At 40.0% G+C, this 25551-nt stretch overlaps 1 protein-coding gene across 1 annotated transcript; it reads right to left on the bottom strand.

The window, feature by feature from the left end:
• Positions 1-16331: 16331 nt before the first annotated feature.
• Positions 16332-25492, bottom strand: LOC146466803 (uncharacterized). Its single transcript, XM_085126516.1, has 3 exons — positions 25436-25492; positions 23186-23390; positions 16332-21774 (listed from the first exon to the last, which is right to left on the bottom strand). The coding sequence occupies exons 1-3, from the start codon at positions 25475-25477 to the stop codon at positions 20063-20065; spliced, it is 1959 nt and encodes a 652-aa protein (XP_084982642.1). The 5' UTR covers positions 25478-25492; the 3' UTR covers positions 16332-20062.
• Positions 25493-25551: the final 59 nt, after the last annotated feature.

Here is a 25551-nt window from a genome sequence, read left to right as displayed (position 1 = left end):
GAAATAGAAAGAAATAGCCAACGACGGATTTTGTCACTTTTAGGTCAAAACTAAAAAATTTTGTCAGGGCATTGTTTGTACTTAAAATTGATTCCCAAGTGATATTTTTGACACCCTATGGTCTATAGGGACTTAACAGAGTGAAAAATGTCAACTTCAAAATTTTTCACAATTTGGTCATTTTTCGCAAAATTGCCAATACCCCCACGGAGGAAAAAAGGCGATTTTTGGACCCCGAAAAAATATTGCTGAAAAAGGTGTCAATCAGTTCAGCGTGTCCGAAAACATCCCTGGGGACACGTTTTAGGCCTCCCAAGTGACAGGGTACAAAGAAATAGAAAGAAATAGCCAACGAAGGATTTTGTCACTTTTGGGTCAAAACTGAAAAATTTTATCAGGGCATTGTTTGTACTTAAAATTGATTCCCAAGTGATGTTTTCGACACCCTATGGTCTATAGGGACTTAACAGAGTGAAAAATGTCAACTTCAACATTTTTTAAAAATTTGGTCATTTTTGGCAAAATTGCCCGTACACCCACGGACGAAAAAAGACGAGTTTTGGACCCCGAAAAAATATTGCTGAAAAAGGTGTCAATCAATTCAGCGTGTCCGAAAACATCCCCAGGGACACGTTTTAGGCCTCCCAAGGGACAGGGTACAAAGAAATAGAAAGAAATAGCCAACGAAGGATTTTGTTACTTTTGCGTCAAAACTGAAAAATTTTGTCAGGGCATTGTTTGTACTTAAAATTGATTCCCAAGTGATGTTTTCGACACCCTATGGTATATAGGGACTTAACAGAGTGAAAAAAGGGCCAACTTCAACATTTTTCAAAATTTTGGTCATTTTTGGCAAAATTGCCCGTACCCCCACGGAGGAAAAAAGACGGTTTTTGGACCCCGAAAAAATATTCCTGAAAAAGGTGTCAATCAATTCAGCGTGTCCGAAAACATCCCCGGGGACACGTTTTAGGCCTCCCAAGGGACAGGGTACAAAGAAATAGAAAGAAATAGCCAACGAAGGATTTTGTCAGGGCATTGTTTGTCCTAAAGTGATGTTTTCGACACCCTATGGTCTATAGGGACTTAAGAGTCATTGTCTGAGAAAACCAGGCAGAGGTGAAAGATGGGGGTCGGCCGATTTCCTTCAAACTTTCACCATTTAATGTCTGTCCGAAATGATAATGAATGATGCTATTTAGCAATTCTCTTGTCGTTGCGTTTCGTAGTTTGACCACCCCCCCCCCCCCTGGTTTTGACCCTCACTGACCCTGATGTCACGCAAAATATATGCAGAATTTGAAGCTCAATAAAATATATTTCGCGTCATTTCTGGGGACTCATATCGATTGCTTGTGATGTTTATCGTCTAAAAAACGTTGTTAAAGGAAAATATCCCGACTTAACATAAAACTTAATTTTTATGGAATTTTGCAATTTCCTTGCGATCGCGAAAATGTCTTGGGCCAAATGTGAGGCAATTTCGAAACTGTTTTTCTCAGAGGTGCGGCGTTCCTTTCCAAAAATTTCTTGATATTTCTGAAGCCAAACATCTGTTCTCCCAAAATCAGCAAACTCTAACTTGAGCCATTAAAATGCGTTTGCATGAGCCACGCTCGAAGTCAAAGATGACTCGGTATTTTTGCTAATAAAGTTCCACAGCGGGTTTTTCTCGGTTTTTCTTTATTTCATCTTCTTCTTTTTTGGCTTTTTCTTTTTTGTTTTTGGATAAGCTCGATGAAACTATCCTAACTCTTCGAGGTAGAACTTCCCTGGAAGATTTAGTTGAGTGACGCTTTGGGCAGGAATAACATCAAATTGGTGTTAGCTCACACTTGATTTGATTATGCGTGACATGTCACGGTATTTGACAATTGTCAAACGTGATCACAAACAGAACACATTTCCCACTTTTTTTTTGCATTTGTATTTTAAACTTGGTAACAACAAGCATTTCCCTGAAACTATATTAAGTCTTGGAGTCAGTCTGTCGTTGATAGTTGTTAATTAAAATAAAAACAGCATCAAATACCTGTGAAACTTGCCACGGCAAAAGAACCTCCGCTATGTTCGTTACATAACAGACAATTGAAAGAACACCCGGGAAGAACAACAAATCTTTCTTCTGTAATGCGTTGGGTTCCGCCATAAATCTGAAGTGCTCTTTCTGGTCTGTGGGTTCGCCTTGCGGCGCTGAAGGTGTTGGTTTGAAGATTTGTCCCTTGCTATTCTGTACACGAGATATTGAATCGCACTGGCTCGTCAGTCTTGGTTTGGGAAGAAAGCGTGGCGCGACGGGTTCAAAGATCTCCGAAGCCGATTTGATTCTTAACAGAGCGGGTAAATTTGATGTCCCTGAAGATGAGAAGAGACAGACATCACAAGAACCTTACAACAGACTGGACCGGCCGAAAACAAACTATGTGTTTCCACCCAAGTTATAAGGGACAACGAAAGGGTAAAACACAAACCCGACGAGTAAATGGCAAGATGTCACAAGGCATTTTTGAGCTGCATAACGCTGTTGTTCCCGTCGGTTCAGGTTCGTTTTATGTTAACTGATTGACTGCATACTAGACTCATTTAAAAAATATAAACAACATACCATCTACGGCCGTGGGAACCGAACGCAAAGTTTCGCACATTTGTTTTGTTTACATTTGTTCCGCGGAGTCGCATTATGCCGCCTCAAATTAGTGGTATTACAGGACAATGTAGCTTTTAGTTGGAATTTTGGAATAAAGGCGGGAAACATTCTGCCCCATTAAAGTGTTTCTCAATTATATATTAACTATTTCAAATTCATCAGAAGAAACTAGTTTTGTTTTATACCAAAAATCATGATTCCTTGTAAAAAAAAAATACAATGTATTATTGGTATAAAATAAAACTAGTTTCTTCTGATGGATATGAAATATTTAATATATATTTGAGAGACACTTTAATGAGGTAGAATGTTGCCCGCTTTTATTCCAAATTCCAAGCAAAAGCTGCTTTTACAGTCAACCCAGGTCACGCGTGAACGATATTTTTGAAATTTGAACGGAGTTTTTAAATTTACATGTCAGTTTCGAAAATCGCCAACGGGATTTCAGAGTTCCCATATAAATTTCCCTAGCTTATTGACGGTATAAAGCTATGAATTTTTCTTTACATTGCAAAATTGAATATTTCAAGAATAACAATTGTTTCCCAAGTATTTTGAATCTTTTTTTCAGTTAATGTGTCTTTTTCGGAACGATTTCCAGAGAAATGTCCAACATTCCATTCACACGTCGGACATTACAAAGAGAAATTCGAATGTTCATTTCATTCTTGGAAATACTGTTCACGCGTGACCTGGGTTTACTGTAAACTATATCAAAAAACAATAGCTAGCATGGAGGTTAAGATTGGTTTTCCTGTTTAAGGCGGCATTGCGACTCCCCGGAACAAATGTAAACAAAACAAATGTGCTAAACTTCGCGTTCGGTTCCCACGGCCATAAATGGTATGTTGTTAATATTTTTTAAAAGAGTCTAGTATGCAGTCAGTCAGTTAACATAACTCGAACCTGAACCGATGGGAACGACAGCGTTATGCAGCTCAAAAATGCCTTGTGACATCTTGTCATTTACTCTGCATTTACTCGTCGGGTTTGTGTATTTAACGCACTTTCGTTGTCCCTTATAACTTGGGTGGCAACACATAGTCCGTTATCGGCCGGTCTAGTCTGTTGTAAGGTTCTTGTGATGTCTGGGGCAAACAGTCATTCCTCCTTCTCATCTTCAGGGACATCAAATTTACCTGCTCTGTTTGTAACGAGTATGGTTACATGAAGTACAAGTCTAGTTCCCGCCTTGCGTGTCACGTGACCGAGCTTGTAGGAAGCCATCTTGAAGTTTTGTTGTCGCTGTTCAACCGGAATAAATAAGTTGTGTTTTGCGGACTCTGTGTCTTTCCGCCTGTCGTTACATGGTGTCAGAAGTTTCCCGGATCCACACGTCACGAAAAGGAATGATTTGTGGCAGAAGCTACCGAATTTATGCCTGAAACCAGTGTTCAAAATAGCGAAAGTCCGGCTTCAAGTTTGATAACCATGGCGAATTTCCAAATACCTCCTCCTGACATACTCGAGCTAAACGATGGTTCGACAGCGTCCAATTGGCGAACTTGGGTTTCTGCTTGGAATAATTACAGGCTGGCTACGAAGCTAGATAAAGAGGAAGAAGCACGCCAAGTAGCAACACTTTTGGCCGTAATTGGAAAAGAAGCGAACAAGGTGTTTCGTACTTTCACGTGGGCCTCGCCAGACGACGCGAAGAAAATCGCTGCGGTTGTAAGCAAGTTCGAAGAGTATTGCATTCCCAGGGAAAACACTATTTACGAACGTTTTCTTTTCTTTACGCGGGATCAGCGGGAATCTGAAACTGTTGATCAATATTTGATGGAGCTTCGCCAAATTGCAGCAAATTGTGATTTCGAGTCAATCACACCCGATCAGCTTCTCCGGGATCGACTGGTGACAGGTACCAAAACTGCCAAGGTACGTGAAAATTTGCTCAAAGAGAAGAAATTGACCCTTGAGAAAGCTATAGATATCGCTCGTGCCGCCGAGAGTACGGCTGTTCAAATGAAAGTTATGTCTGCTGAGTCTGGATTGAGTGCTGTGAAAGAGAAAGAGAAAGAGCAGTCAGAAAATGTCCCATCTGTCAGCAGTGGCTGGATCAAGGACTGCAGATTCTGTGGTAGGAACCACGAAAGACGTAGCTGCCCTGCCTTTGGCCAGATTTGTGCATATTGTAAAAAAAGGAATCATTTTGTTGTCAAGTGCCCAGCAAAAAGCAAGGTGTCTTCTGTCCAAGAGCGATTTTATTTGAGTGCCGCAGGTGTTGGAAACGGAGGTCGTGAGATGGTTACCCTCACTGTATCAAAAGAGTCTAACCCCCTTTCAGTTCACGATGTAAGCTTCTTGATGGACACGGGGGCTGAATGCAATCTTTTGCCCTTGGATGTGTACAAGAAGGTGACTGGCGATCTGCACTTGAATTTCCTCAATGCACGCGGCAAGTCAATCCTGGTTTTAGCTAATGGAGATGAGCAACCCATCGAGGGCAAAGCCACAGTGTATGTCTCCCGCAAAGGAAACGCACACAAAATTGAAGTCAATGTAGTCAGGGGCCATGGGTATGAGCCCATACTGTCTAAGCAGACAATGCTGGAAATGAACTTGATAAAGATTCTAGACAGTGACCGAGATCCACGCGTCAATGTACTGAAGTCCGACACAGAGCCATTGCTGGAAGAGTATGAAGATGTATTTGAAGGCCTTGGAAAGTTGGACGGACAGTACCACATTGTAACAGACGAGTCCATCAGACCTGTAGTGCATCCTCCGCGGCGTTTACTTGTTGCGATGACTGAGCGAGTTCAGCGGAAACTCGAAGAAATGGTAGCTGCTAACATAATCGAACAAGTCGACCATCCTACTGACTGGGTATCCAGTATGCTAGTGGTGACCAAGCCATCCACCGAAGCTGAGGGGGAAACCAAGTTACGCATCTGTTTGGATCCCAGGGATCTGAATCTTGCCATAAAGCGTGAACACTTCCCGATGCCGACAATTGAAGAGATTGCAACTAGGCTGAATGGGGCAAAATTATTCAGTGTTTTTGATGCCAGTAATGGTTTCTGGCAAGTGGAACTTGACGATGAGTCTAGTAGTTTAACAACGTTTAACACCCCGTTCGGGCGCTACCGTTGGAAGCGAATGCCATTCGGCATCAATAGTGCACCGGAAGTTTGGCAGCGCAAAATGCGAGAGCACATTGAGGGGCTTAAAGGAGTAGAAGTAATTGCAGATGATTTCGTGATCGTTGGATTTGGCAACAGACCTGCTGAGTGGCAGACAGACCATGACCGGAATGTGCGTGCCTTCCTAGACCGTTGCCGTGAGAGAAACCTGAAGTTGAACAAGAAGAAAGCCCGACTGAGACAGCAAGAAGTTCCCTTCATCGGACACATTCTAACCCGTGAGGGACTGAAACCAGATCCACACAAGGTTGAGGCAATTGTGGGGATGCCAGACCCGACTGATGTCCAGTCCTTACGTAGGTTCCTGGGCATGGTGAACTACTTGGCAAAGTTCCTCCCACGTCTATCCGAAGAAACAGAAGTCTTGAGAAAACTCACTGAAAAGGATGCTGAGTGGTGTTGGCTGCAAAGTCATACTGATGCTGTGGCCCATGTCAAGGAAATGATTGTATCTGCACCTGTACTTGCCTACTATGACGTGAATAAGCCAGTGGTCATTCAATGCGATGCTTCCCAAAGTGGACTTGGTGCAGCTCTGCTACAGGAGGAGCGCCCAGTGGCTTACAGCTCTCGTGTGATGACTCAAACGGAACAAAACTATGCGCAGATTGAAAAAGAGCTACTCGCCATAGTTTATGCTTGTGAGAAATTTGATCAGTACATTTTTGGAAGGAGCAATGTAATTGTGCAGTCAGACCACAAGCCGTTGGAAACCATATTCAAGAAGCCAAACGCCTCCAACGCATGCGTCTCCGCTTACAGAACTATGACATCCAAGTGGTATACAAGAAAGGAGAGACCATGTTCTTGGCTGACACATTAAGTCGCGCTTACTTGGAAAAGGAACCAGTGAGTCAGACCCAGGACAGTGACGTCCGTTCTGTCAGAGAACGACTGTTCGCTTTTGAGTTAGAGCAGATTAAAAATGGTGAAGATCTAAGTGTCTCCCCCACTCGCCTGGAAGAGCTGCGCAAGGAGACTGCTCAGGATGAAGAATTACAGACCCTGTCTGATGTTATTCATGAGGGTTGGCCAGAGACCCTGTCAGAAGCTCACAAATATGACCGGCGTCGGAGGCAAGTAATTGAGCTGTATTGGAACAGCCGTGATGAGCTGACCATAGAAGATGGATTGGTATACAAGGGTCATCGCCTTGTGATACCATTTAAAGAGCGTTCTGGTGTTGTAAAGAGCCTGCATGAATCACATATTGGAATAGAAGGAACATTGCGTCGTGCCCGCGACATTGTTTACTGGCCTGGAATCACAGCCCAGCTCAAAGATCACTTGTCAAGGTGTGGAATCTGTAACCGTTATCAGCCCGAACAATGTAAAGAGCCTTTAAAGCCTCATGATGTGCCTAATTTGCCATGGCAGAAAGTTGGTGTTGATCTTTTCATGCTGGACGGGCAATCATTTTTGATAGCCGTTGATTACTACTCTGGCTATTTTGAAGTGCAAGATATGAGTAGCACCACCAGCAATCGTGTTATCACCATTCTAAAGGCGTGGTTTTCCAGGCATGGTATTCCTGTGACTCTCATCAGTGACAATGGGCCTCCCTTCAACAGTGAAGATTTCCAGACCTTCAGTAAGGAATGGGATTTTCACCACGTCACATCAAGCCCTTATCACGCACAAAGTAATGGTCGTGTGGAAAATGCAGTTAAGACTTGCAAGTCATTGCTGACCAAAGCCCGAGCTGATAAGCGTGATCCTCTGCTGGCGTTACTTGAGTGGCGCAACACACCAACTGAGGGTATGAATGCTTCTCCTGTTCAGCTACTATATGGTAGGCGAACACGCACCCGTCTCCCAGTAGCCAAGCAATTGTTAACTCCACAGGTGATAACTGATGTCCCCGAAAAGATCAAGATTAGAAAGCAGAAGCAGAAATACTACTATGATCGTCACTCACATGAACTGCCAAAATTGCTTGACGGTGATGCCATTAGAATGCGATTGCCACGCGAGAAGGAATGGTCACTGGGGCGCGTCATTGGAGAGGAGGGGACCCGTTCCTACTTGGTTGAAGTGAACGGAAAGCATTATCGTCGGAACCGCAAATGGCTCAGAGCAACACCCGAGGAGTTACCGGAGTCAGTGGAGACAAACCTCGACATGACCGATCCAATGGAACTGGTAGAGTCAAGTCCTGCTGAGCCGCCACAGGCAATGATACCATCATCACCAGTGGTTTCTGGGCCTCATACTGAAGGTCGTCCAGTGCGGGACCGCCGCCCCCCAGTGTGGTTAAAAGATTATGAGTGCTGAAATAAGACACTGACTCTGCCTTGTTGCCCCTTTTTTCAATTTGGCTTAATTATGTACTTTTGCAGGGGCGTTTTAATATAGGAGACTTTCTAAGGCAGATTTGAACATTATGTTATTGCTTTTTTATTATCATTAACGTTCTGTATGCATAACTAAACTATTAGACTTAGGAAGGGAGATGTAACGAGTATGGTTACATGAAGTACAAGTCTAGTTCCCGCCTTGCGTGTCACGTGACCGAGCTTGTAGGAAGCCATCTTGAAGTTTTGTTGTCGCTGTTCAACCGGAATAAATAAGTTGTGTTTTGCGGACTCTGTGTCTTTCCGCCTGTCGTTACACTGTTGAGAATCAAATCGACTTCAGCGGAGATCTTTGAACCCGTCGCGCCACGCTTTCTTCCCAAACCAAGACTGACAAGCCAGTGCGATTCAATATCTAGCAAGGGACAAATCTTCAAACCAACACCTTCAGCGCCACATGGCGGATCCACAGACCAGAAAATGCACAGAAGAAAGATTTGTTGTTCTTTCAATTGTCCGTTATGTAACGAACATAGCGGAGGTTCTTTTGCCGTGGCAAGTTTCACAGGTATTTGATGCTGTTTTTATTTTAATTAACAATTATCAACGACAGACTGACTCCAAGACTTAATATAGTTTCAGGGAAATGCTTGTTGTTACCAAGTTTAAAATACAAATGCAAAAAAAAAGTGGGAAATGTGTTCTGTTTGACAATTGTCAAATACCGTGACATGTCACGCATAATCAAATCAAGTGTGAGCTAACACCAATTTGATGTTATTCCTGCCCAAAGCGTCACTCAACTAAATCTTCCAGGGAAGTTCTACCTCGAAGAGTTAGGATAGTTTCATCGAGCTTATCCAAAAACAAAAAAGAAAAAGCCAAAAAAGAAGAAGATGAAATAAAGAAAAACCGAGAAAAACCCGCTGTGGAACTTTATTAGCAAAAATACCGAGTCATCTTTGACTTCGAGCGTGGCTCATGCAAACGCATTTTAATGGCTCAAGTTAGAGTTTGCTGATTTTGGGAGAACAGATGTTTGGCTTCAGAAATATCAAGAAATTTTTGGAAAGGAACCCCGCACCTCTGAGAAAAACAGTTTCGAAATTGCCTCACATTTGGCCCAAGACATTTTCGCGATCGCAAGGAAATTGCAAAATTCCATAAAAAATTAAGTTTTATGTTAAGTCGGGATATTTTCCTTTAACAACGTTTTTTAGACGATAAACATCACAAGCAATCGATATGAGTCCCCAGAAATGACGCGAAATATATTTTATTGAGCTTCAAATTCTGCATATATTTTGCGTGACATCAGGGTCAGTGAGGGTCAAAACCAGGGGGGGGGTGGTCAAACTACGAAACGCAACGACAAGAGAATTGCTAAATAGCATCATTCATTATCATTTCGGACAGACATTAAATGGTGAAAGTTTGAAGGAAATTGGCCGACCCCCATCTTTCACCTCTGCCTGGTTTTCTCAGACGCCGAACTTTTCATGAGCCGAACCTTATACCTCGAATTAAGTACATGAAAAGTTCGGCGTCTGAATCAGTTGAGAACGGCTGTTTCAATTTGGAACTGCTCAGCCGTTCTTCCCGCCTGTCTCAGCCGGGAATTTCGGCTTTGGAACGGCTTTGATTCAGACGTCGAACTTTTCATGAGCCGAACCTAATGCATAAATTATTACAACGTATTTCAAATAAAAAAAAAATTAAAAATAAAAAAAAAACGCTAACATTTCGATTGGTTTTGCTTCAAGTAAATTAAGTTCGGCTAATTAAGTTCGGCGTCTGAATCAAAAGGCGGGATTTTCGGGATTTGGGCCGACCTTAATTTGAATTAAGTTCGGCTCATGAAAAGTTCGGCGTCTGAACGGGGCCTAACAGAGTGAAAAAAGGCAAACATCAACATTTTTCAAAATTTTGGTCATTTTTGGCAAAATTGCCCGTACACCCACGGACGAAAAAAGACGAGTTTTGGACCCCGAAAAAATATCGCTGAAAAAGGTGTCAATCAATTCAGCGTGTCCGAAAACATCCCCAGGGACACGTTTTAGGCCTCCCAAGGGACAGGGTACAAAGAAATAGAAAGAAATAGCCAACGAAGGATTTTGTTACGTTTGGGTCAAAACTGAAAAATTCTGTCAGGGCATTGTTTGTACTATAAAAAATGATTCCCAAGTGATGTTCTCGACACCCTAAGGTCTATAGGGACTTAACAGAGTGAAAATGTCAACTTTAAAATTTGGTCAATTTTTGAACCTTAATCTCATCACATGAGTAATTATTTTACTGGAACTGTTTCTGTTAGTTTCTTTTCGGGTTAAATGTCACTTGTTGATGCGAGCTACTTGATAAAGCCTGTGATTTCCTCTTTGCTTTTTGAGTTGCATTTTGGGTAATCTCGATTGTTTGGCGAAACGGGGGTCCTGCCATCACAATTTTTTTTTTTTTTTAAGTGTTGAGCCACCCGTTCCTACTGGCAAAATATCTTGTTTACTGTCTCCTTTTTAAGTCAAATCTCGCCCAAATTGCCTTGGTAGGTCCAAGAATCCGTCCACAGAACGGCCAGAGAGACAACTTCACTCGTGAGACGCCATTACGCGATACGAAAATTGTGGCTTCCCAGTCGCTATGTAATTATTTCTCGCCTCTGGATTCGTTCAGAGGATTGCCTCTACTCTCCATTCCAGCTTTATGATGCCAGTATGGGAGCTTCTGCAGTGGAAAATGGTTCAAAAGCACACTTATAAACCGACTACTTACCGATTGGAACTTGTTTGTGCTCGCGAGCTAAACAACAACGGTTCAAGTTTATGACGTCACAAGAACTTGAGTCCTTGGTATTCAGGAGGAGCAAACATTTTAAGGGAGTCTTTCATATAGGATAACTAATTTGCATTGCAAAAAATGCCGCAAGAGTCCAAGGAATTTGCCAGCGAAAGGGTTAAAAGAAACTTTTAAAGGAAACTAAACCTGCGAATATGCACCACGTTCTTGGCATTTACAAATGAAGAGACCTGAAGTAGCCCATGGCAGGGTCGTAGTTTACTGTTAACGAGGTATGTTTTTTGTTCCCTTTTTTTCTGATCCATGATCACCGGATTTCAGTAACTGTAAAGGAGTGTTCATTATTTATGGGGCGGGGGGCTGGCAAATGGGGGGGGGGGGGGGCAAGCGAAGTTTAGTCTCCTATTTAGGGGGGGGGGGGTCAGTTTTTGGGTTTTTTCTTCCAGAACTGGATGACATTTAATGTACTTGTACCACAGTAAATCAAACCATAAGATATAACAAGGCTAAAAAGTGTTTCAAAATGTAATCTCACGCTAATAATTTACACAGCAAATGGGTTCCATTCAATGGATTTGCTAGTTAGATATGTTTGGATTTCACTGGCTGCACAAACAGATAGGCCGCCCTCAGAAATAAGTTGATCTAGGCCTTACACCAGAACGGTTGCGTGACACGGATTGTTTTGAAGGGTAAAGTGATAAAATGCTTTTAATTTGCAATATTTCAAGCAAAGTATTAGTTGTTCATCATTTTGTGAAATATTCAGAAGAGGACTATATATAGTTCGCTAAAAAGAGTCGCTTGACTCACTCCATTGCAAGGTATAGGATATACGAATGTAAATAGGGTTTAAGAGCTAAATGTGGGGGAAATATCAGCTTTTTCTCTTTTTAGAGGTATTCAGAAGATCATCTTGTTTGTATAATTTTCCCCTCATGTAATAGAAACTTTCTTTAATTTACTGTGGCAACTTACAGTTTGGGAATGAAGGAAATGCAATTGAAATAACTAACTCTCCTTAGCTAAACTGAGCGCAGACGAACTGCCTGACTTGAGAGCAGCTGTTATAAACGTTGTTAACATATCGTTGTTATTTATTTTTACAGCTCCGTTCTTAACAAAATCTCAGCATAATTTAAACTTTTAAGTTTTTACACTTTTAAAACCTGTTACGCGCACTTGATAATTTCTATGGAATTTGCGCGGCAGAAGAAATAAAAAATTTTACCACTTATTAATGGTACATTTATTTACATTTTGTATTGACCTGTCGTAGTATGGTTTTTACTGTTTTAAAAGTACGTTGTTGAAGATAGAAGCTGCAAAATCATAGCCATCCTCGTCCACAAAGCCTAGGATCGTTTGGTTTGCGGTGGAAATCAACAAAACCACGTGGGGTCTGGGGACGAGAATGGCATTCTGCGCATGATGCCTACTATTGTTACTGCGCATACGTTCTGTGTATCTCGAGATACTCGGGTTTCCTATGGGTGGTGCCTACTAACACAGGAATATTTTTGCGCGGTTTAAACCTATAAGGAGAAAGCAGAACTTAGCAAATGCTTTTGGTATCTCATAAGAAAATTGGGTGTAACCATGCATTTTTCAGAGATAATTAAGCTTCGATTTAGGAAAAAATCCCATACATTGCTTTATATTTTGGCGGTTTTTAGAGATAGTATTGCTTAGTTATCTCTGAAAAATGCATGGTTACCCCCAATTTTCTTTTTGGATTCCAACAGCCCTTGCTAAGGTCTGCTTTTCCCGCATAGTCATAAACCACACAAAAATACAAACAGTACAATACGTCCTTAAAGGGTACAAACAATTGCAATCACGTCCCCAGAGCCCGTTTCCCTTTTGGTCAACACCAAGAACGGCCTCAGTCATGCGCAAAAAAGGAAGAGCTCTGGGGTGAGAGTGAAACAACTGATATTATTATTTTTTTGTTGATCCAGCAGCGCACAAGACAAGTACCGAACCAGTCCCTGTGAAAAGACGCTTACAAGGCAACGGTGGGTGGGGAGGGGGCGTTTCTCGAAAGCCCCGATAACATACCGGGCTCGAAAACTATTTTACTATCAAAATATTCCTCGTCAAAAATCCAGTATTTATCGGTTTTGAATTTTTTATAATTTTAGTCCTTTTAAACCTAAGATCAATGAACAAAATTCTCCTATCGTGTCCCGATACTTTTCTTACAAAAGTACTGGGGAGAAGTTATTGAGAAAATTTACCTTGTGTGATCATATCCTTAATCCTCATGACCTCAGGAGTTAAAAAAGCATTGATATTACAAGGAGAAATTTGATGCTGGCCACTACAAGTAACAAAAGTCCTTTCTAGACTCACGCTACATGAATTTTGCCTGTACATCGCATTTTAATCGCGTCCAAAGTAATTCAAGCTCAAGAAAACTCGCTCAAAAAAAATTTCAGCTAAATAATTCGCTCGGTTTACTTCTGAATTTAGAACTGCCTGTTAATTACTCCTAAAAGATGTGCAGCAAGCATACTCGTCACCGCGTTCTCCCGTTTTGTCGGACACCGCTCGATAGTTAAAAGGAGGGAAGGTTACTTCTCATTTATTTACACTGCACTGGTATTTTTCGAAAGCGACGTAAAATAAACCAATGCGTAAGACCTACCCCAGTACTCTCTCCTTGAACTCTTCCTTCTCTACAGCGGTCCTCAAGCTGCTAAGTGCAGTACGCTGCGGTTTATCGTTCCTTCCTTTATTTTCAGAGCGGTAGAATCTTCCTTCATTTTTTTTCAACTTGTTTGCCAAATTGTGTGCGCGAAGAGTTTGAAAATCGCGCCACGACATACCACGAGCTTGACACAGTTCTCTGATTGGCTACCTAGCCTGCATGAATTGTAAATCATGATTTTCAATGACAATTACTCAAGCAAACAGAAATGTGGCGAAAATTACTTTCAACCGGATTCATTTTCACACTAACATTATATAATTATGTACTGTTTAGTATGCATCTCATCACTTCTTTTTAATTTCATTTTAATTTTTCATCTGCCTATATATTTCGCCACTAGTTACAGCTATAAGTTAGGGAGCTTTAGCAACGACGACGGCGACGGCAAGGAGAACGCAGTGATGTCAACTCTCTTGCTTTTGAAGGGAGACTTACGCTTTTTTGCCTCATCTCCCGCTCTCCCGCTTTGGTACATAAATCTCCCGCTTGTTACGTCCACTATAAATATTGAATACTTAGTGAAAGATTGAACGCTGATTACGGCTTTTTTGTTTTTGTTGAACCATAAAGAAATGTTGAAATTACGGTAGAATGGTGAATCCCCCCCCCCCCCCCCCGCCCACTAAATTTGGCCTAAATATAGCCCTAATTCCACAGCCCTCCGAGGCTCATCGCTGTTGCTGACACGGTTCTGCTGGCTGCCCCTAAAGATTTCTGGACGTCTCCCGGTTTTTGAACTCCGTGGGTTGGCATGTATGAGAACGCCAAATAAACAGTAGGTTTGCTCTGCACGTGCATTACACTTTTTGGTACATTTCTTTGCCGTCGCTGCACGACTCGGAACGTGGAATTCCTGTGGGTTAGGGGAAAGAGAGACGGCTGACAGTTTCAGACTAACATTTTTAAAAAGTGAGTTGGAAAATAATCGCGACGACGTTTGAAAAAACGCGAATTCATTTTACTGCCGTGGCCGTCGTTGCTAAAACTCTCCATTTGTTCTTGTCGTTGTTTGGTTTAGAGTACAGTGGAACCTCTCCTTACGGACACCTCTTTATTACGGACAGTTTACTTGGTCCCTGAGTGACCCAAATCCATATAACGCTTATTTCTCTAAAACGGACACCTCTACAATACGGACAGTTATTCCTGTCCCCTTGGTGTCCGTGACAAAGAGGTTCGACTGTAATTACATATTATCATGATTAGTAGTCAAATGGGTTCCAAGAAAAATTAACCTCTCTTACTTTACAACGGTCTCCAATGTTTTTGAATTTGTTTTTAACAAGTAGCCAAGTGCATAATTATGGCACCAGAGCAGCCAACCGACTATCGATCGCATTCTTGTCGCACAAATCTAAGCAATTTACAATCCTTTACCAAGGTCCCAAAATCTGGAACTCTCTCCCAGCTGATCAATTTCTTCTTCATTTAGTTTTTTCACCTTTAAGGAAAAAATGCTGGATTTTTTATTTTAGTGTAAAAACATGAATTGACCAAGCCACACTTACGCAGAACCATATTTTCTATTTATTAATGACAGCCGAGCTGGCCTCTGCTATAAGCCTGGTGGTTTCTTGAGGCCCTCGCCATTACCTTGACTTGTAATTTGAATGTTATATTTTAACATAACGTCGCCATATTTGAACATCAAGTGACTCCCTCTATTTTCTATGGGAGGGGAAGAGAAGTCGGATATTTTGGTGAACATGTGCCAGCCAGCTCTCCAAACGCTGACCCTGTTTCATAACCCATTTTCAGACCCGAGGCCCGTTTCTCGAAAGTTCCAGTAACTTACCGGGCCCGATAAGTGTTTTTGGTGATAAATGTTTCTTAACAGAAGTCAATTTTGGTTAGCTTTGAATACTAGCTTTTAAGATCTTATAATTCTATGAAAACGTTGGCCAAGTACCATGTCTGTAATCACTGTGTAATCGGCGAAAAAACATTTACAAATTTACTTATCAGGCCCGATAAGTTACCGGGACTTTGGCGAGAAACGGGCGTCTGGCCTCTAAAATACACATCCATTCCCTGACTTGATCTGTAAAATCTATATTCGCTCTCATGCAGACTTTTCAAATCAAAATGGTCAAAATCTTTACCCATTTTCAAAGAAAAGCATCTCAAAAACCATACCCTTCGGGATGATAGCGTCGTGTGACGGTCCTCAGTTTTGGTCTAATTGTCGATTGACCCTATTTCGGAATAGGAATATACATACGACCATGACAAGAAATCTCTCATAAGAGGTTTCTGGAGTTACTGGAGTATGAGAAAGCTAAACGCCGTTTTACCAAGTGAGAACACGTGCTACATAAGCATAAGCATAAGAAGAACGAACACGTTCGTTCTTCTTGTGCTTATGCTTATGTTATGTTAGGTCGCCGTTTTCACCAATGAGAACAGGGACGACATAAGCACAAGCACAAGGCTGTCAAACGTTTCGTCCGTCATCTTGCTTAACATCGAGGGGAGCTGGTATCGAGAATTCCGTCAAGAAATGGTTTTCTGCGCGTTCGTCTGTCCTTATGCGTATGTAGCTAGTGTTCTCACTTGCTTATCTTCATGCTTATGCTTATGTCCTAGTGAAAACCAGCCTTAAATGGAGGTGGTGTGAGGGTTAGGGATGGAGCGGGGGGAGGGTTCTCCTCTAGATCCACCGCACCCTTCAAAAGCAAATGTGATTACTTTCAACACATCACTCTCTGAGTGGTCAAGAAAATCACAATTGAAGATTCTTGATAAAGATGCTTTATTTTTTAAACTTCTTGAACTATATTAGCTGCTTAATTAACAACTCTCTTAAAACACACCGTATGTTTTCTCGGTTCATCTTAACTTGAATAAATAAAACAAAATATTTCAATGTTGTATACATATGTGAGCCAAATATATTGAAAAATAGACTGTTCTTGATGACAATGTTCACAAAAATGTTCTTAACTTTGTGAACTTTTCAGATCTATAGTTAAATAATTTCGTGTTCTCATAACCATAACAGGTTTTACCAAAAAAATAATTATAATAATAAAATAAAATAGGATTACTAATAACATTTATAACAACCTGTCTCTGTAAGAAAAAATTCACACTGTTAAATTAATAACTCTAAATAAAAAAAATCGAATTGAAATTAACATTATATTATATATAACAACACTTATAAATTGAAAATGAATTGCGTGTGGAGTTTTCTTTGAAGAACGTTCATTCAGTACATATGTAACCACAAGTGAACTTGGGAGAGACAGTAAATTAGTTTATATTTACAAAACACAAGGAAGTTATTATTCCACAAATTCTTGTGTTGCATTTAATTAATATTATATTAACTCATAACCAATGATGTGTCTTGGCTTTGCATTCACATGCAACAAGATTTCAAGGTATTATTGTTTTATTATGCAATCTCATACCCAGAGTCTGAAGGCTACTTGGCAAGCAGTTGGTTGCCAGGAGAGACTCTGGCAAACTCAAATTTTATTACCAAGGATTTCTGCGATAAAACAATGCAAGCCATTACTGCGTTTATTTTTTTAATTCCCAAGCGTTTGTCCTGGTGACCAACTGCTGGCTAAAGAGCCTGCAGACTCTGGCTATGAGATTTTTCACTATGCAGACAACCCCTGAATTAAAACAAATTTAATCAACTTATCAAAAGAAATATTTCTGTTATTAAAAGATGCTTTTATTGTTGCTGTCTATGTATGTGATTTCTCGTATTCAGGAGCTGTCTACATCATAAAAGCACATTGTTACAAAACTAAGGAAAATTCCATTTACCCTATCCAGCCTGGAGAAGAGGAAGGGAGGGGGAGGGGGAGGGGGGGGGGGACAAAGTGCCCATGTTTATTTTAAATATTCATAACTTTTTATTATCAATGAAAGCAAACACCAACAAACTTATCTGGCGACAATTTTACTGGTCACACGACTTCATGTATCCATGGTAACAAGATTTTGACAGCCTTTTCCCAAAAGTTTGGGAAGTTTTTTGAGAAATTTATTCTCATAATTTAATTTAATAGTTTAATTCTTATTGTTGGTTCTGAAGAATTTTGAACCAATTTGAACGATTTTCTGCAGTGGCAGATTTAAGATGGTGCCTGTAAAGGGCAAATGACTTCATTGTCACATGATATTGAATGACATCATTGGTCCACTTTTATGGACATACTATATACCCTCCAAGTCTCAAAATCATTGCCATAGCCTCACTGGCCTTGAAAGTCAGGAAGAGTGGCCCTTTGAGCATCCCCAGGCTGAATAGGGTTGATCCATGACTTAAGTGTAATAACATTGGAGTCTCTAAAATCATATGTACACATAACCAGTGTAAAATGGGGTGCTTCATGTTTTTTAGTGTTTCAAATATTCAATTTGTTTATCTCTTCCAACTACAATAAATTGTAATCCAGACTAAAAGGTGAAAAAACTATTCGCATAAAAATTCTAGATATTTTAAGTTAGAAACTTACAGTGTACATACGTTGAGCTTTGAATACTTTGAGCAACACGCAACAGTTTGTTACAAACAAATTTTACTTTTATATAACTGGACTTATTTCATGCATGTTTACCAATCAGTGCAGGGCTGTCATTAAGCCTTAAGAGAAGCTGGATCCACATAGAAAGAAGCCGGTCATAAACAAAACAAAACAAAAAAAAAAAACACACAAACAAACGAACTAAACACCTTGAGCTGTTCTTTGCAAATTCCAAAATACCTGCAGATATCTTCATAATTATTGCGGGTTACATAGTACACTTTCTTTACTTTACCTTATTCATTTATTTCAACTGCTAAAAAATTCAGTCTATATATACAAAAACCACAATATGCTAATTCATGCTGATTTATAAGATTGCCGCATGGGGGCCTGCTCGACCATTGTAGTCATAAAATCACAATTTCCCTTTTAAAGTGCCCAAGTACGTCTGTTGTGCATTCCACTAAATAAATGCCCCCGTCACAGCTAAAAACATTGTTTTAGGTCCATAGTTCATGCATGGGTTGGTTAAGTTGAATTTCCCAGTTCATTTCCCAGTGACATATAACAAGGTCAGCTACTAATCAAAATGACAGCCCTGCAATCACTACGGAAACCATACTGCCTCTCATACCATTACACATTACCACTTGACGTAATATGTCAAACACAAGGAAGAGTATTTCATACTTTTTTGAAACACCAACAAGTGGGCTAGAAAAACAAGGCACAGTCGATTATTTTTTTAACCAACTTCAAGAACTTCGGAAATAGGATGGAACACTCTTTCGAGAATTTGATAAGCTTCTCAAACCGTTAAAAATTCTTGGAGAAATTCAAAGCAAAAGTTCACCAACTTTTTATGATTATTAAGATCACATCTCCAAACCTCCTTCATAGTTAAGCTACTGATTTTCTTTGTTTTTTCTTTGTGAATTATTAAAGATTTTGAGGAATTTAAATCAGTTATTGCTAAATAAATTAACAACAACTAGGTACTCATCATTACCCTAAAAAAAGTTGTCCCCTTCATACTGCAACCAACAATGCTTTCAGTATAAGGAAATCAAAAACAGTTTTTTCCTCATAAAAAATCGAATGGGTGATATGATCTCAATCTCAACTCATTTAAATTAAATACTAAATACCACTTGCGCAAATACTGAAACTCATAATAATTTTACAACTAGGAAAACTTTCTCTGTCACAAATATTTTTTCTGTATACTGTACATGTATGTATGATAACAACTAATCTAATCATCTTTGTCTATTTTTAAAACCAACAAAATAGTAAATGACTTAACTATTTCATTTAATGTTCTTTAAAGTGTTAGTACATGTGGGTCAGTATTATAACAGCACAGCCCAAAGTAACATCATTCAGTTTTTCTTCTTTATTCTGTTTCTTTTCTATCATTTGTCTTTTGTTTGTCACGTGTGTTTGTTGTCTCACACTCCCAAACAACAAATAAGACAATTTTAAATGACAAGGAAAGGAGCAGACCTTACCCCAGGCCGGCGTCTTCTGGACCAGACACCGTGAAATTTTGTACCCTGCAGGGCCAGATTCTCAAAGCTCTACTTTTGTGAAAGGCTATTGCTGAAATAACAAATGAACCCTTTCACTCCCAGGAGTGATCAATATGTAATTTCTCCTTACTTTATCAATACACTGTCAACCAGACAGGTGATGAGAATAAAGAAAATCATCAACTACATGTACTTGTAGGTTATATTGTTTGATGTTAACAGGTGTAACACCAAATTCTGTCACACAGAACTACATGTACCTTTAAAAAGAAACTATGGGAGTCACTTGGGTGAATTAACTTTCAGATCGTGAGAGTGAAAGGATCAAAAGACTTCTGAGCCTCAGAAACAATACTAAGGAGGGCTTTGAAAAACTGGCCTGCGGTCCCAGTCCTATATACAAAACACTCTACAGCTATAAGAAAAATATTCCATACATACTATTTATGACTGTGTCATTGGAGTACCCATGCTGTCACCTTGATCTTTATTTCCAGGGTCAGTGTCGTCAGGGGCATTCTGTGAGAAGATTTTGTCATCCTCCTTTATACCATGTCTTGTCAGCATGTGTTTCTTCAAGTTATGGCCAATGATGAATTTACTTCCGCAAAGTTGACACTGGTACGGACGCTCACCAGTGTGGCAGCGGACATGTGCCTTCAGCACGTTTGAGCGCGCAAAAGTCTTCCCACAGTAGACACACTTGAAAGGTTTCACCTTCTGATGTATCGCTAAATGCTGGTTTAGATTTCCACTCAAGTTGAAGCCCCATCCACAGATTTTACAAATGTACGGCCGATCTCCAGTGTGGGAACGTTTGTGACGCATCACTGAGTTGGCCGAGTCAAACAGCTTGTGGCAGATGTCACAGCTATGTTCTTTACCATCGGCGTATTGATCGTTTGAATCAAGTTGAGAACTGCCTGTGTGTTCATCGTGATCTGGAGATGCACCCATGACGGTGACAACACGAGGCATCAAAGACGGCACAGGTGCCTGATGAACAGATATTGAGCAGTGGGCATCCTGTGAGCTTGTTGGCATGACAACTGAATAGCTTTCAGTAGGAACCCTGTGGATTGCACCATTGTGTTCTGAATTATCGCCCTGATGAGGTAAATTAAATTGCTCATTACTCTGCTCCGGTGATATACTGTTTGTTGATTGAAGGACGTCATTAGGCTCTGTTTTAACCTGAACTGTGTTCTGTAACACTACAATTGGTGTTGTTGAATGCGAATGCTGTTCTTCTTCTGTAGAAGCTTGTGAACCATCATTTCTGTTACCAAGTGATCTATGAATCAGGGTCGGATGATTGTGCGGAGGACTGTTTTCTGAACTGACAAAGTTTGAATCAGAGTCGTTTTCTCCGCCACTAGTTTCTCTTGAGTCACTGTGGATGTCTATGATGACTGGGTGGTCTTCACTAACAGCAGGACTAGATCCATTTGTTGAGGAACTTTCCAGGGCCGGAAAGTTAGCAAAGCCAGCTGAATCTTCCACTGAAAATGCAGGCACCATATCTTTACTGCTACAGTTTTCTCTGTGTTGCGATGCGAGGTCTATCTCCTCAGTGTCCTCCATAGAAGCCCTGATGTTAGCATTTTCAGTGCTGTCACACAAACCTGGGGAGTCCATAGATTCTTTACATCGCATAGACTCTATAGCAGCCGCAAACACTGCTCTCCTGTTGCCCCGAGATGCTAAATTTGTCAGGTGAGCAGTGTCTTCTCTTTGAAAACGTATTCTATGAAGGGACTTGCTTGCAAGACTGGGGTTGGGACTAGAGGTTGGTGAAACTTTACGGGGGATGATAGATTTTCGGGCTGTTTTCTTCCGACGGGATGATGAAAAAACAACTGAATGAGACGGGAAATAATTGTCCCTTCTGGCCACGAGCAATGAGCTGCTGGTCTGTCCATGGTTTGCTACATTTTTAGGGTTACCCTCAGGTGAAATGTTCACTGTTAGAGGAGTTGCATGGCTCGCAGTTTGCCCAATCTGCGGCGCAGCTGAAGATGTGTCCTTGGCAGGCTCAACTGGGGATTTTGATTGAAATAATTTTGAAATATTTGAAGGGTTCCCATCTGGGAACTGCCTGGTATCATCTAACTCTCTTTTGGCTGGTTGCACGGTACAATTTTCTGATGAAGTTTCTGAATAGGAGAGATAAAGAGTAAAAAAACACATAAGTCCCTCTCTTCACGGATTGACTGACCAGGCTATTGTGGTACATTTGCCTATGGTTTGCTTTGCTGAAAATCTGTTTGGAAAGCTTAAATCACCTCTGATTTACAGATCTAATCGTGATGAGATGCTAGTGTTTTCTTTGATGTCAAACTGTCAACTCAAAGTTTTGTAACATTAATGCAAGATGTTTGGCATTAAGACTAATGTAAATGACTTTTTTTTACCTTAAAATAGAGAATTGCTCCATATACGCCCTACATGTATTTTGGCACAGAGTTTTATTTTATTTATTAAAACCCATATTTCTTTCTATATCTAACCTTCACTTCAGTGAAAATCCCATTGAAGAGCACCTTTTCCCCCTTAAAACTTGCTACCGACACTTCACTGTCGTTCCAAGCTTGGTTTCACTGGACAAAGGTTTCAAGAGAATTTTCACCAAAAGATGAAGACCCGCAAAACCAACCAAAAATATGGAGCAATGTTTTGAAAATAAATTGTATACCAGTTAAATTGATTTTTATGTGATCCTGTATTAGATACCACTTAACCCAAAATATTAATGCCTGAATTTGTGACCCCCCGCCTACCACTTAGAACGGTGACATCAAGGCAGTATCGACACGATATGATTTTGGTTTGTATCAATGATCTACTGTATGTTGTCAAAACAACCTCCCAGCCTGACAGGCATACATGTACAACCAAACTGGTTCTTAATCCTCGATCCTGCAAAATAAACTGGTGTTTCTTAAGCGCCTACATGTAGAAGTATCAAACCCCTCTGACGAAGGGCTAACACTCGAAACATCAGCACTCAAATCTCTTTACGATGGCCAAATTACCTCTAGTTATCAACTCTGTTGATAAACCATTTTTTCCACTCCCCAATGATGAAGAACCACAGTTTCTTTAGAAACTAACCCCTTATCTTCTTTCATATCCAGTTACTCATCCCTGGAGGAAAGGGGGGGGGGGAAAGTACAAAGAAACTTTTTTTTGGGGGGGGGGGGGTATGTACTAACATGGCATCCTATTTAGACCATGTCTTAGAAGGGTCTGCATTCCCAATGATAAAAAAAAAACATTTCTGGAAATAGGAAATTTTCTTGATACCTTGTTCTAAGAATATACTAAATTTGAGAAAAGTTTTTGCTTGTTTGTACATCTTAAGATTTTTGAAGCTTGCTTCCATTCGCAGTTTTACACCTTGTTGCTGAAAACAGGTCAAATGCACTGTAAGTAATTACCCTATTCTAGGTCTGGAGACAAAATCATGACCCTTGTGTATGGTACATCTCCATAGAGGCCTTGCAAGGGAATCCCCCCCCCCCCCCCACCCAGCCCTGCTCAAAAGTGACACAATGTTCAAGTTACCATGAGTAATTATTTCATATTTTGCTTCTTCAAGAGGAGATTGGTCCAATGTTAGCACACAGGGCAAAGGATCTTCTGTTTCAGGCCTAAGTGCTATCACAGTCCCTCTGTTCCTGGGATCAGCTTGATAAAGTAACTTAATGACACTCAAAGTTGTTCCTCGTTGAACTCTGAGAATAGGTTGGCCATTCTTGAACAGTAAAACCTGTGAAGAGGAGAAATTTGTTTATTCCCTTATATGTATCTTTTGACATTAATCTTATTTTCTATTCCAATAATTTCCAGATTATTTTCTGTTCCTTCGCACTAATTTTTATGTGTTAAAATATGACAGGGATAAATTGACAGCACATACTGACTACACTACACAACAGAACTGCAAAGTGAACCTTGAATAGTATGCTTGGACTTTTATTGCTAGACAATAGAGCCCTAAAGTCTGACGTCACAAATATTTGACTTTTTGAAATTATGGGATTTGTTAGTATATTCGGAAAGAGCATGATGAAAATACCTACTTGCCAAAAATCAGCATCTTATTGCAATTTGGGGGCAAGATATTACCTCTGTTATGCCCCGATGACTCCATACAAATCCTTCTAATTTTGACTCAGTTCCTAGGCATTTTTCATCATGCTCTTTCCGAGTATACTGTCTAACAAATCCTATAATTTCATAAATTTAGTTTTTGTGATGTCATCACAAAAACCATGAAGTCCTATACACGGTGGCTCCATTGATAAGAACGCACCATGAATGGCTCACTGAGAAGGAGTGACTCACAAGAGTCACGTTCCATTAACATTACTGACATGTCAGTAAAAGCTAATAGAAAAACAGAACCTTGAACTTGTGGGGCTTCTTTCCTTAACCAAAAACAAAAGCTTTTATACATGTTTGTAGTTGGGCTTAACATGACTTGAAAAATAGATAGCCAAAACATTTACTTAAAAAGAAACAATTTTAAGTTAATTAAAATTATACTACTAACTGCTGGCATGGCAGGGTCCATTTGACAAAAGGGGTAAGTTGAAAATACAGTGTAGATAAATGCTGTATAAGAAATTTGCTTTTGATGAAGGACAAGGCTAGAGCAAGGATAAAAGGCATTTTGACTGTGATACTCCTACATGTGTCTCAGTCCTGAATTAGGGATTAACACCTTACAAGATAGCAAGACTACAAGAAAAACAAGAAAAAAATAGACACTGCAACGTCAGCTTTGTGCTAAAGATGGAGACTGCAGGGCAAGGGAAATTGCATTAAAATTTTACCAGACATATTTTTTTAAAAACTATTTGCCAAACCTTGAATTTTTATATTGGACACAAAATACCTAGTCCACAAAAAAAATGTATTAAATGGAAAAAAAAAACAAAACAAAACAAAACACAACAACAACAACAACAACAACTCAACAACTCCCAAACTTATCTGGGACAAACTTTCCACATTCAAAATGGAAAGGAAACTCACTTGAAATATATACAAATACTATAATGATTATTTTTATCTTGATTAAAATAAAACTACTGGCAGGGAATTTATTACTTAATATTTGGTCAAAATTACAGACTTAAAAGATTAGATGTTCAATTCATAGCTTCAACATCCAAAATCTGTTTCCTACAATTCACAAATCCTAAATTTGATAAGGTTTTCATTCTTTTTCCTGTTTAGTACATAAACGTAAGGATTGTTTTCCTTTCAACAGAAGAGGAACTAAAATGTATCACCCTGTTGGTGACACTAGAAGCACTTTAGGTTTTTAAAATATTACTGAAACAACTAAATGAAAATTCAGTTTCACTTAAGTTCTCTAATTGAAAAGGCTAGATCTTTAACTATGACACGAATTTGTACAAAAACAGAAAACGAGCACGTTTTTGCGGACCGAACAATGAGTCGTGAGCGGTCAATTATTGACAGGGAAGTAATTTAACTTCACAAAATTACACAAACAGGCGATCGTGAACTGATGAAAAAGAAGATAAAGTAGGCCCTGATCAAAACTAGCTTTTAACCCAAAAGATTCTCTTAATCAGGAAAATCGGGCAAAGAAACGTGGGAGCACAAATTAATCAATGGCATGATTTACACATTATGTTGTGAATGAAAACGTGACTACTGTCATTGAACTCGATAAAGGAAAAACGTAACGATATTTTACGTCACATGAAAACTCGTAATGCTAAACAAAATATACCACAAATGTCACTCGTTATAAAAAGCAAGATTTTGACTTTTTACCTCGTTTTGTCTGACTTGAATACGCGCTAATTCAGACGCCATGTTAGAAATATAAACTGAACAAAACATTTCCCACAATTCCAAGCAATCTTTTCCCGGTCTTTATCAATGACACG

The sequence above is a fragment of the Pavona decussata genome, unplaced genomic scaffold, assembly GCF_977016875.1.
Source record: "Pavona decussata unplaced genomic scaffold, jaPavDecu1.1 SCAFFOLD_140, whole genome shotgun sequence".
NCBI classification, from domain to species: domain Eukaryota; kingdom Metazoa; phylum Cnidaria; class Anthozoa; order Scleractinia; family Agariciidae; genus Pavona; species Pavona decussata.
The sequence above is the reverse complement of the archived record's forward strand: the minus strand, read 5'-3'. Positions and strand labels throughout refer to the sequence as shown.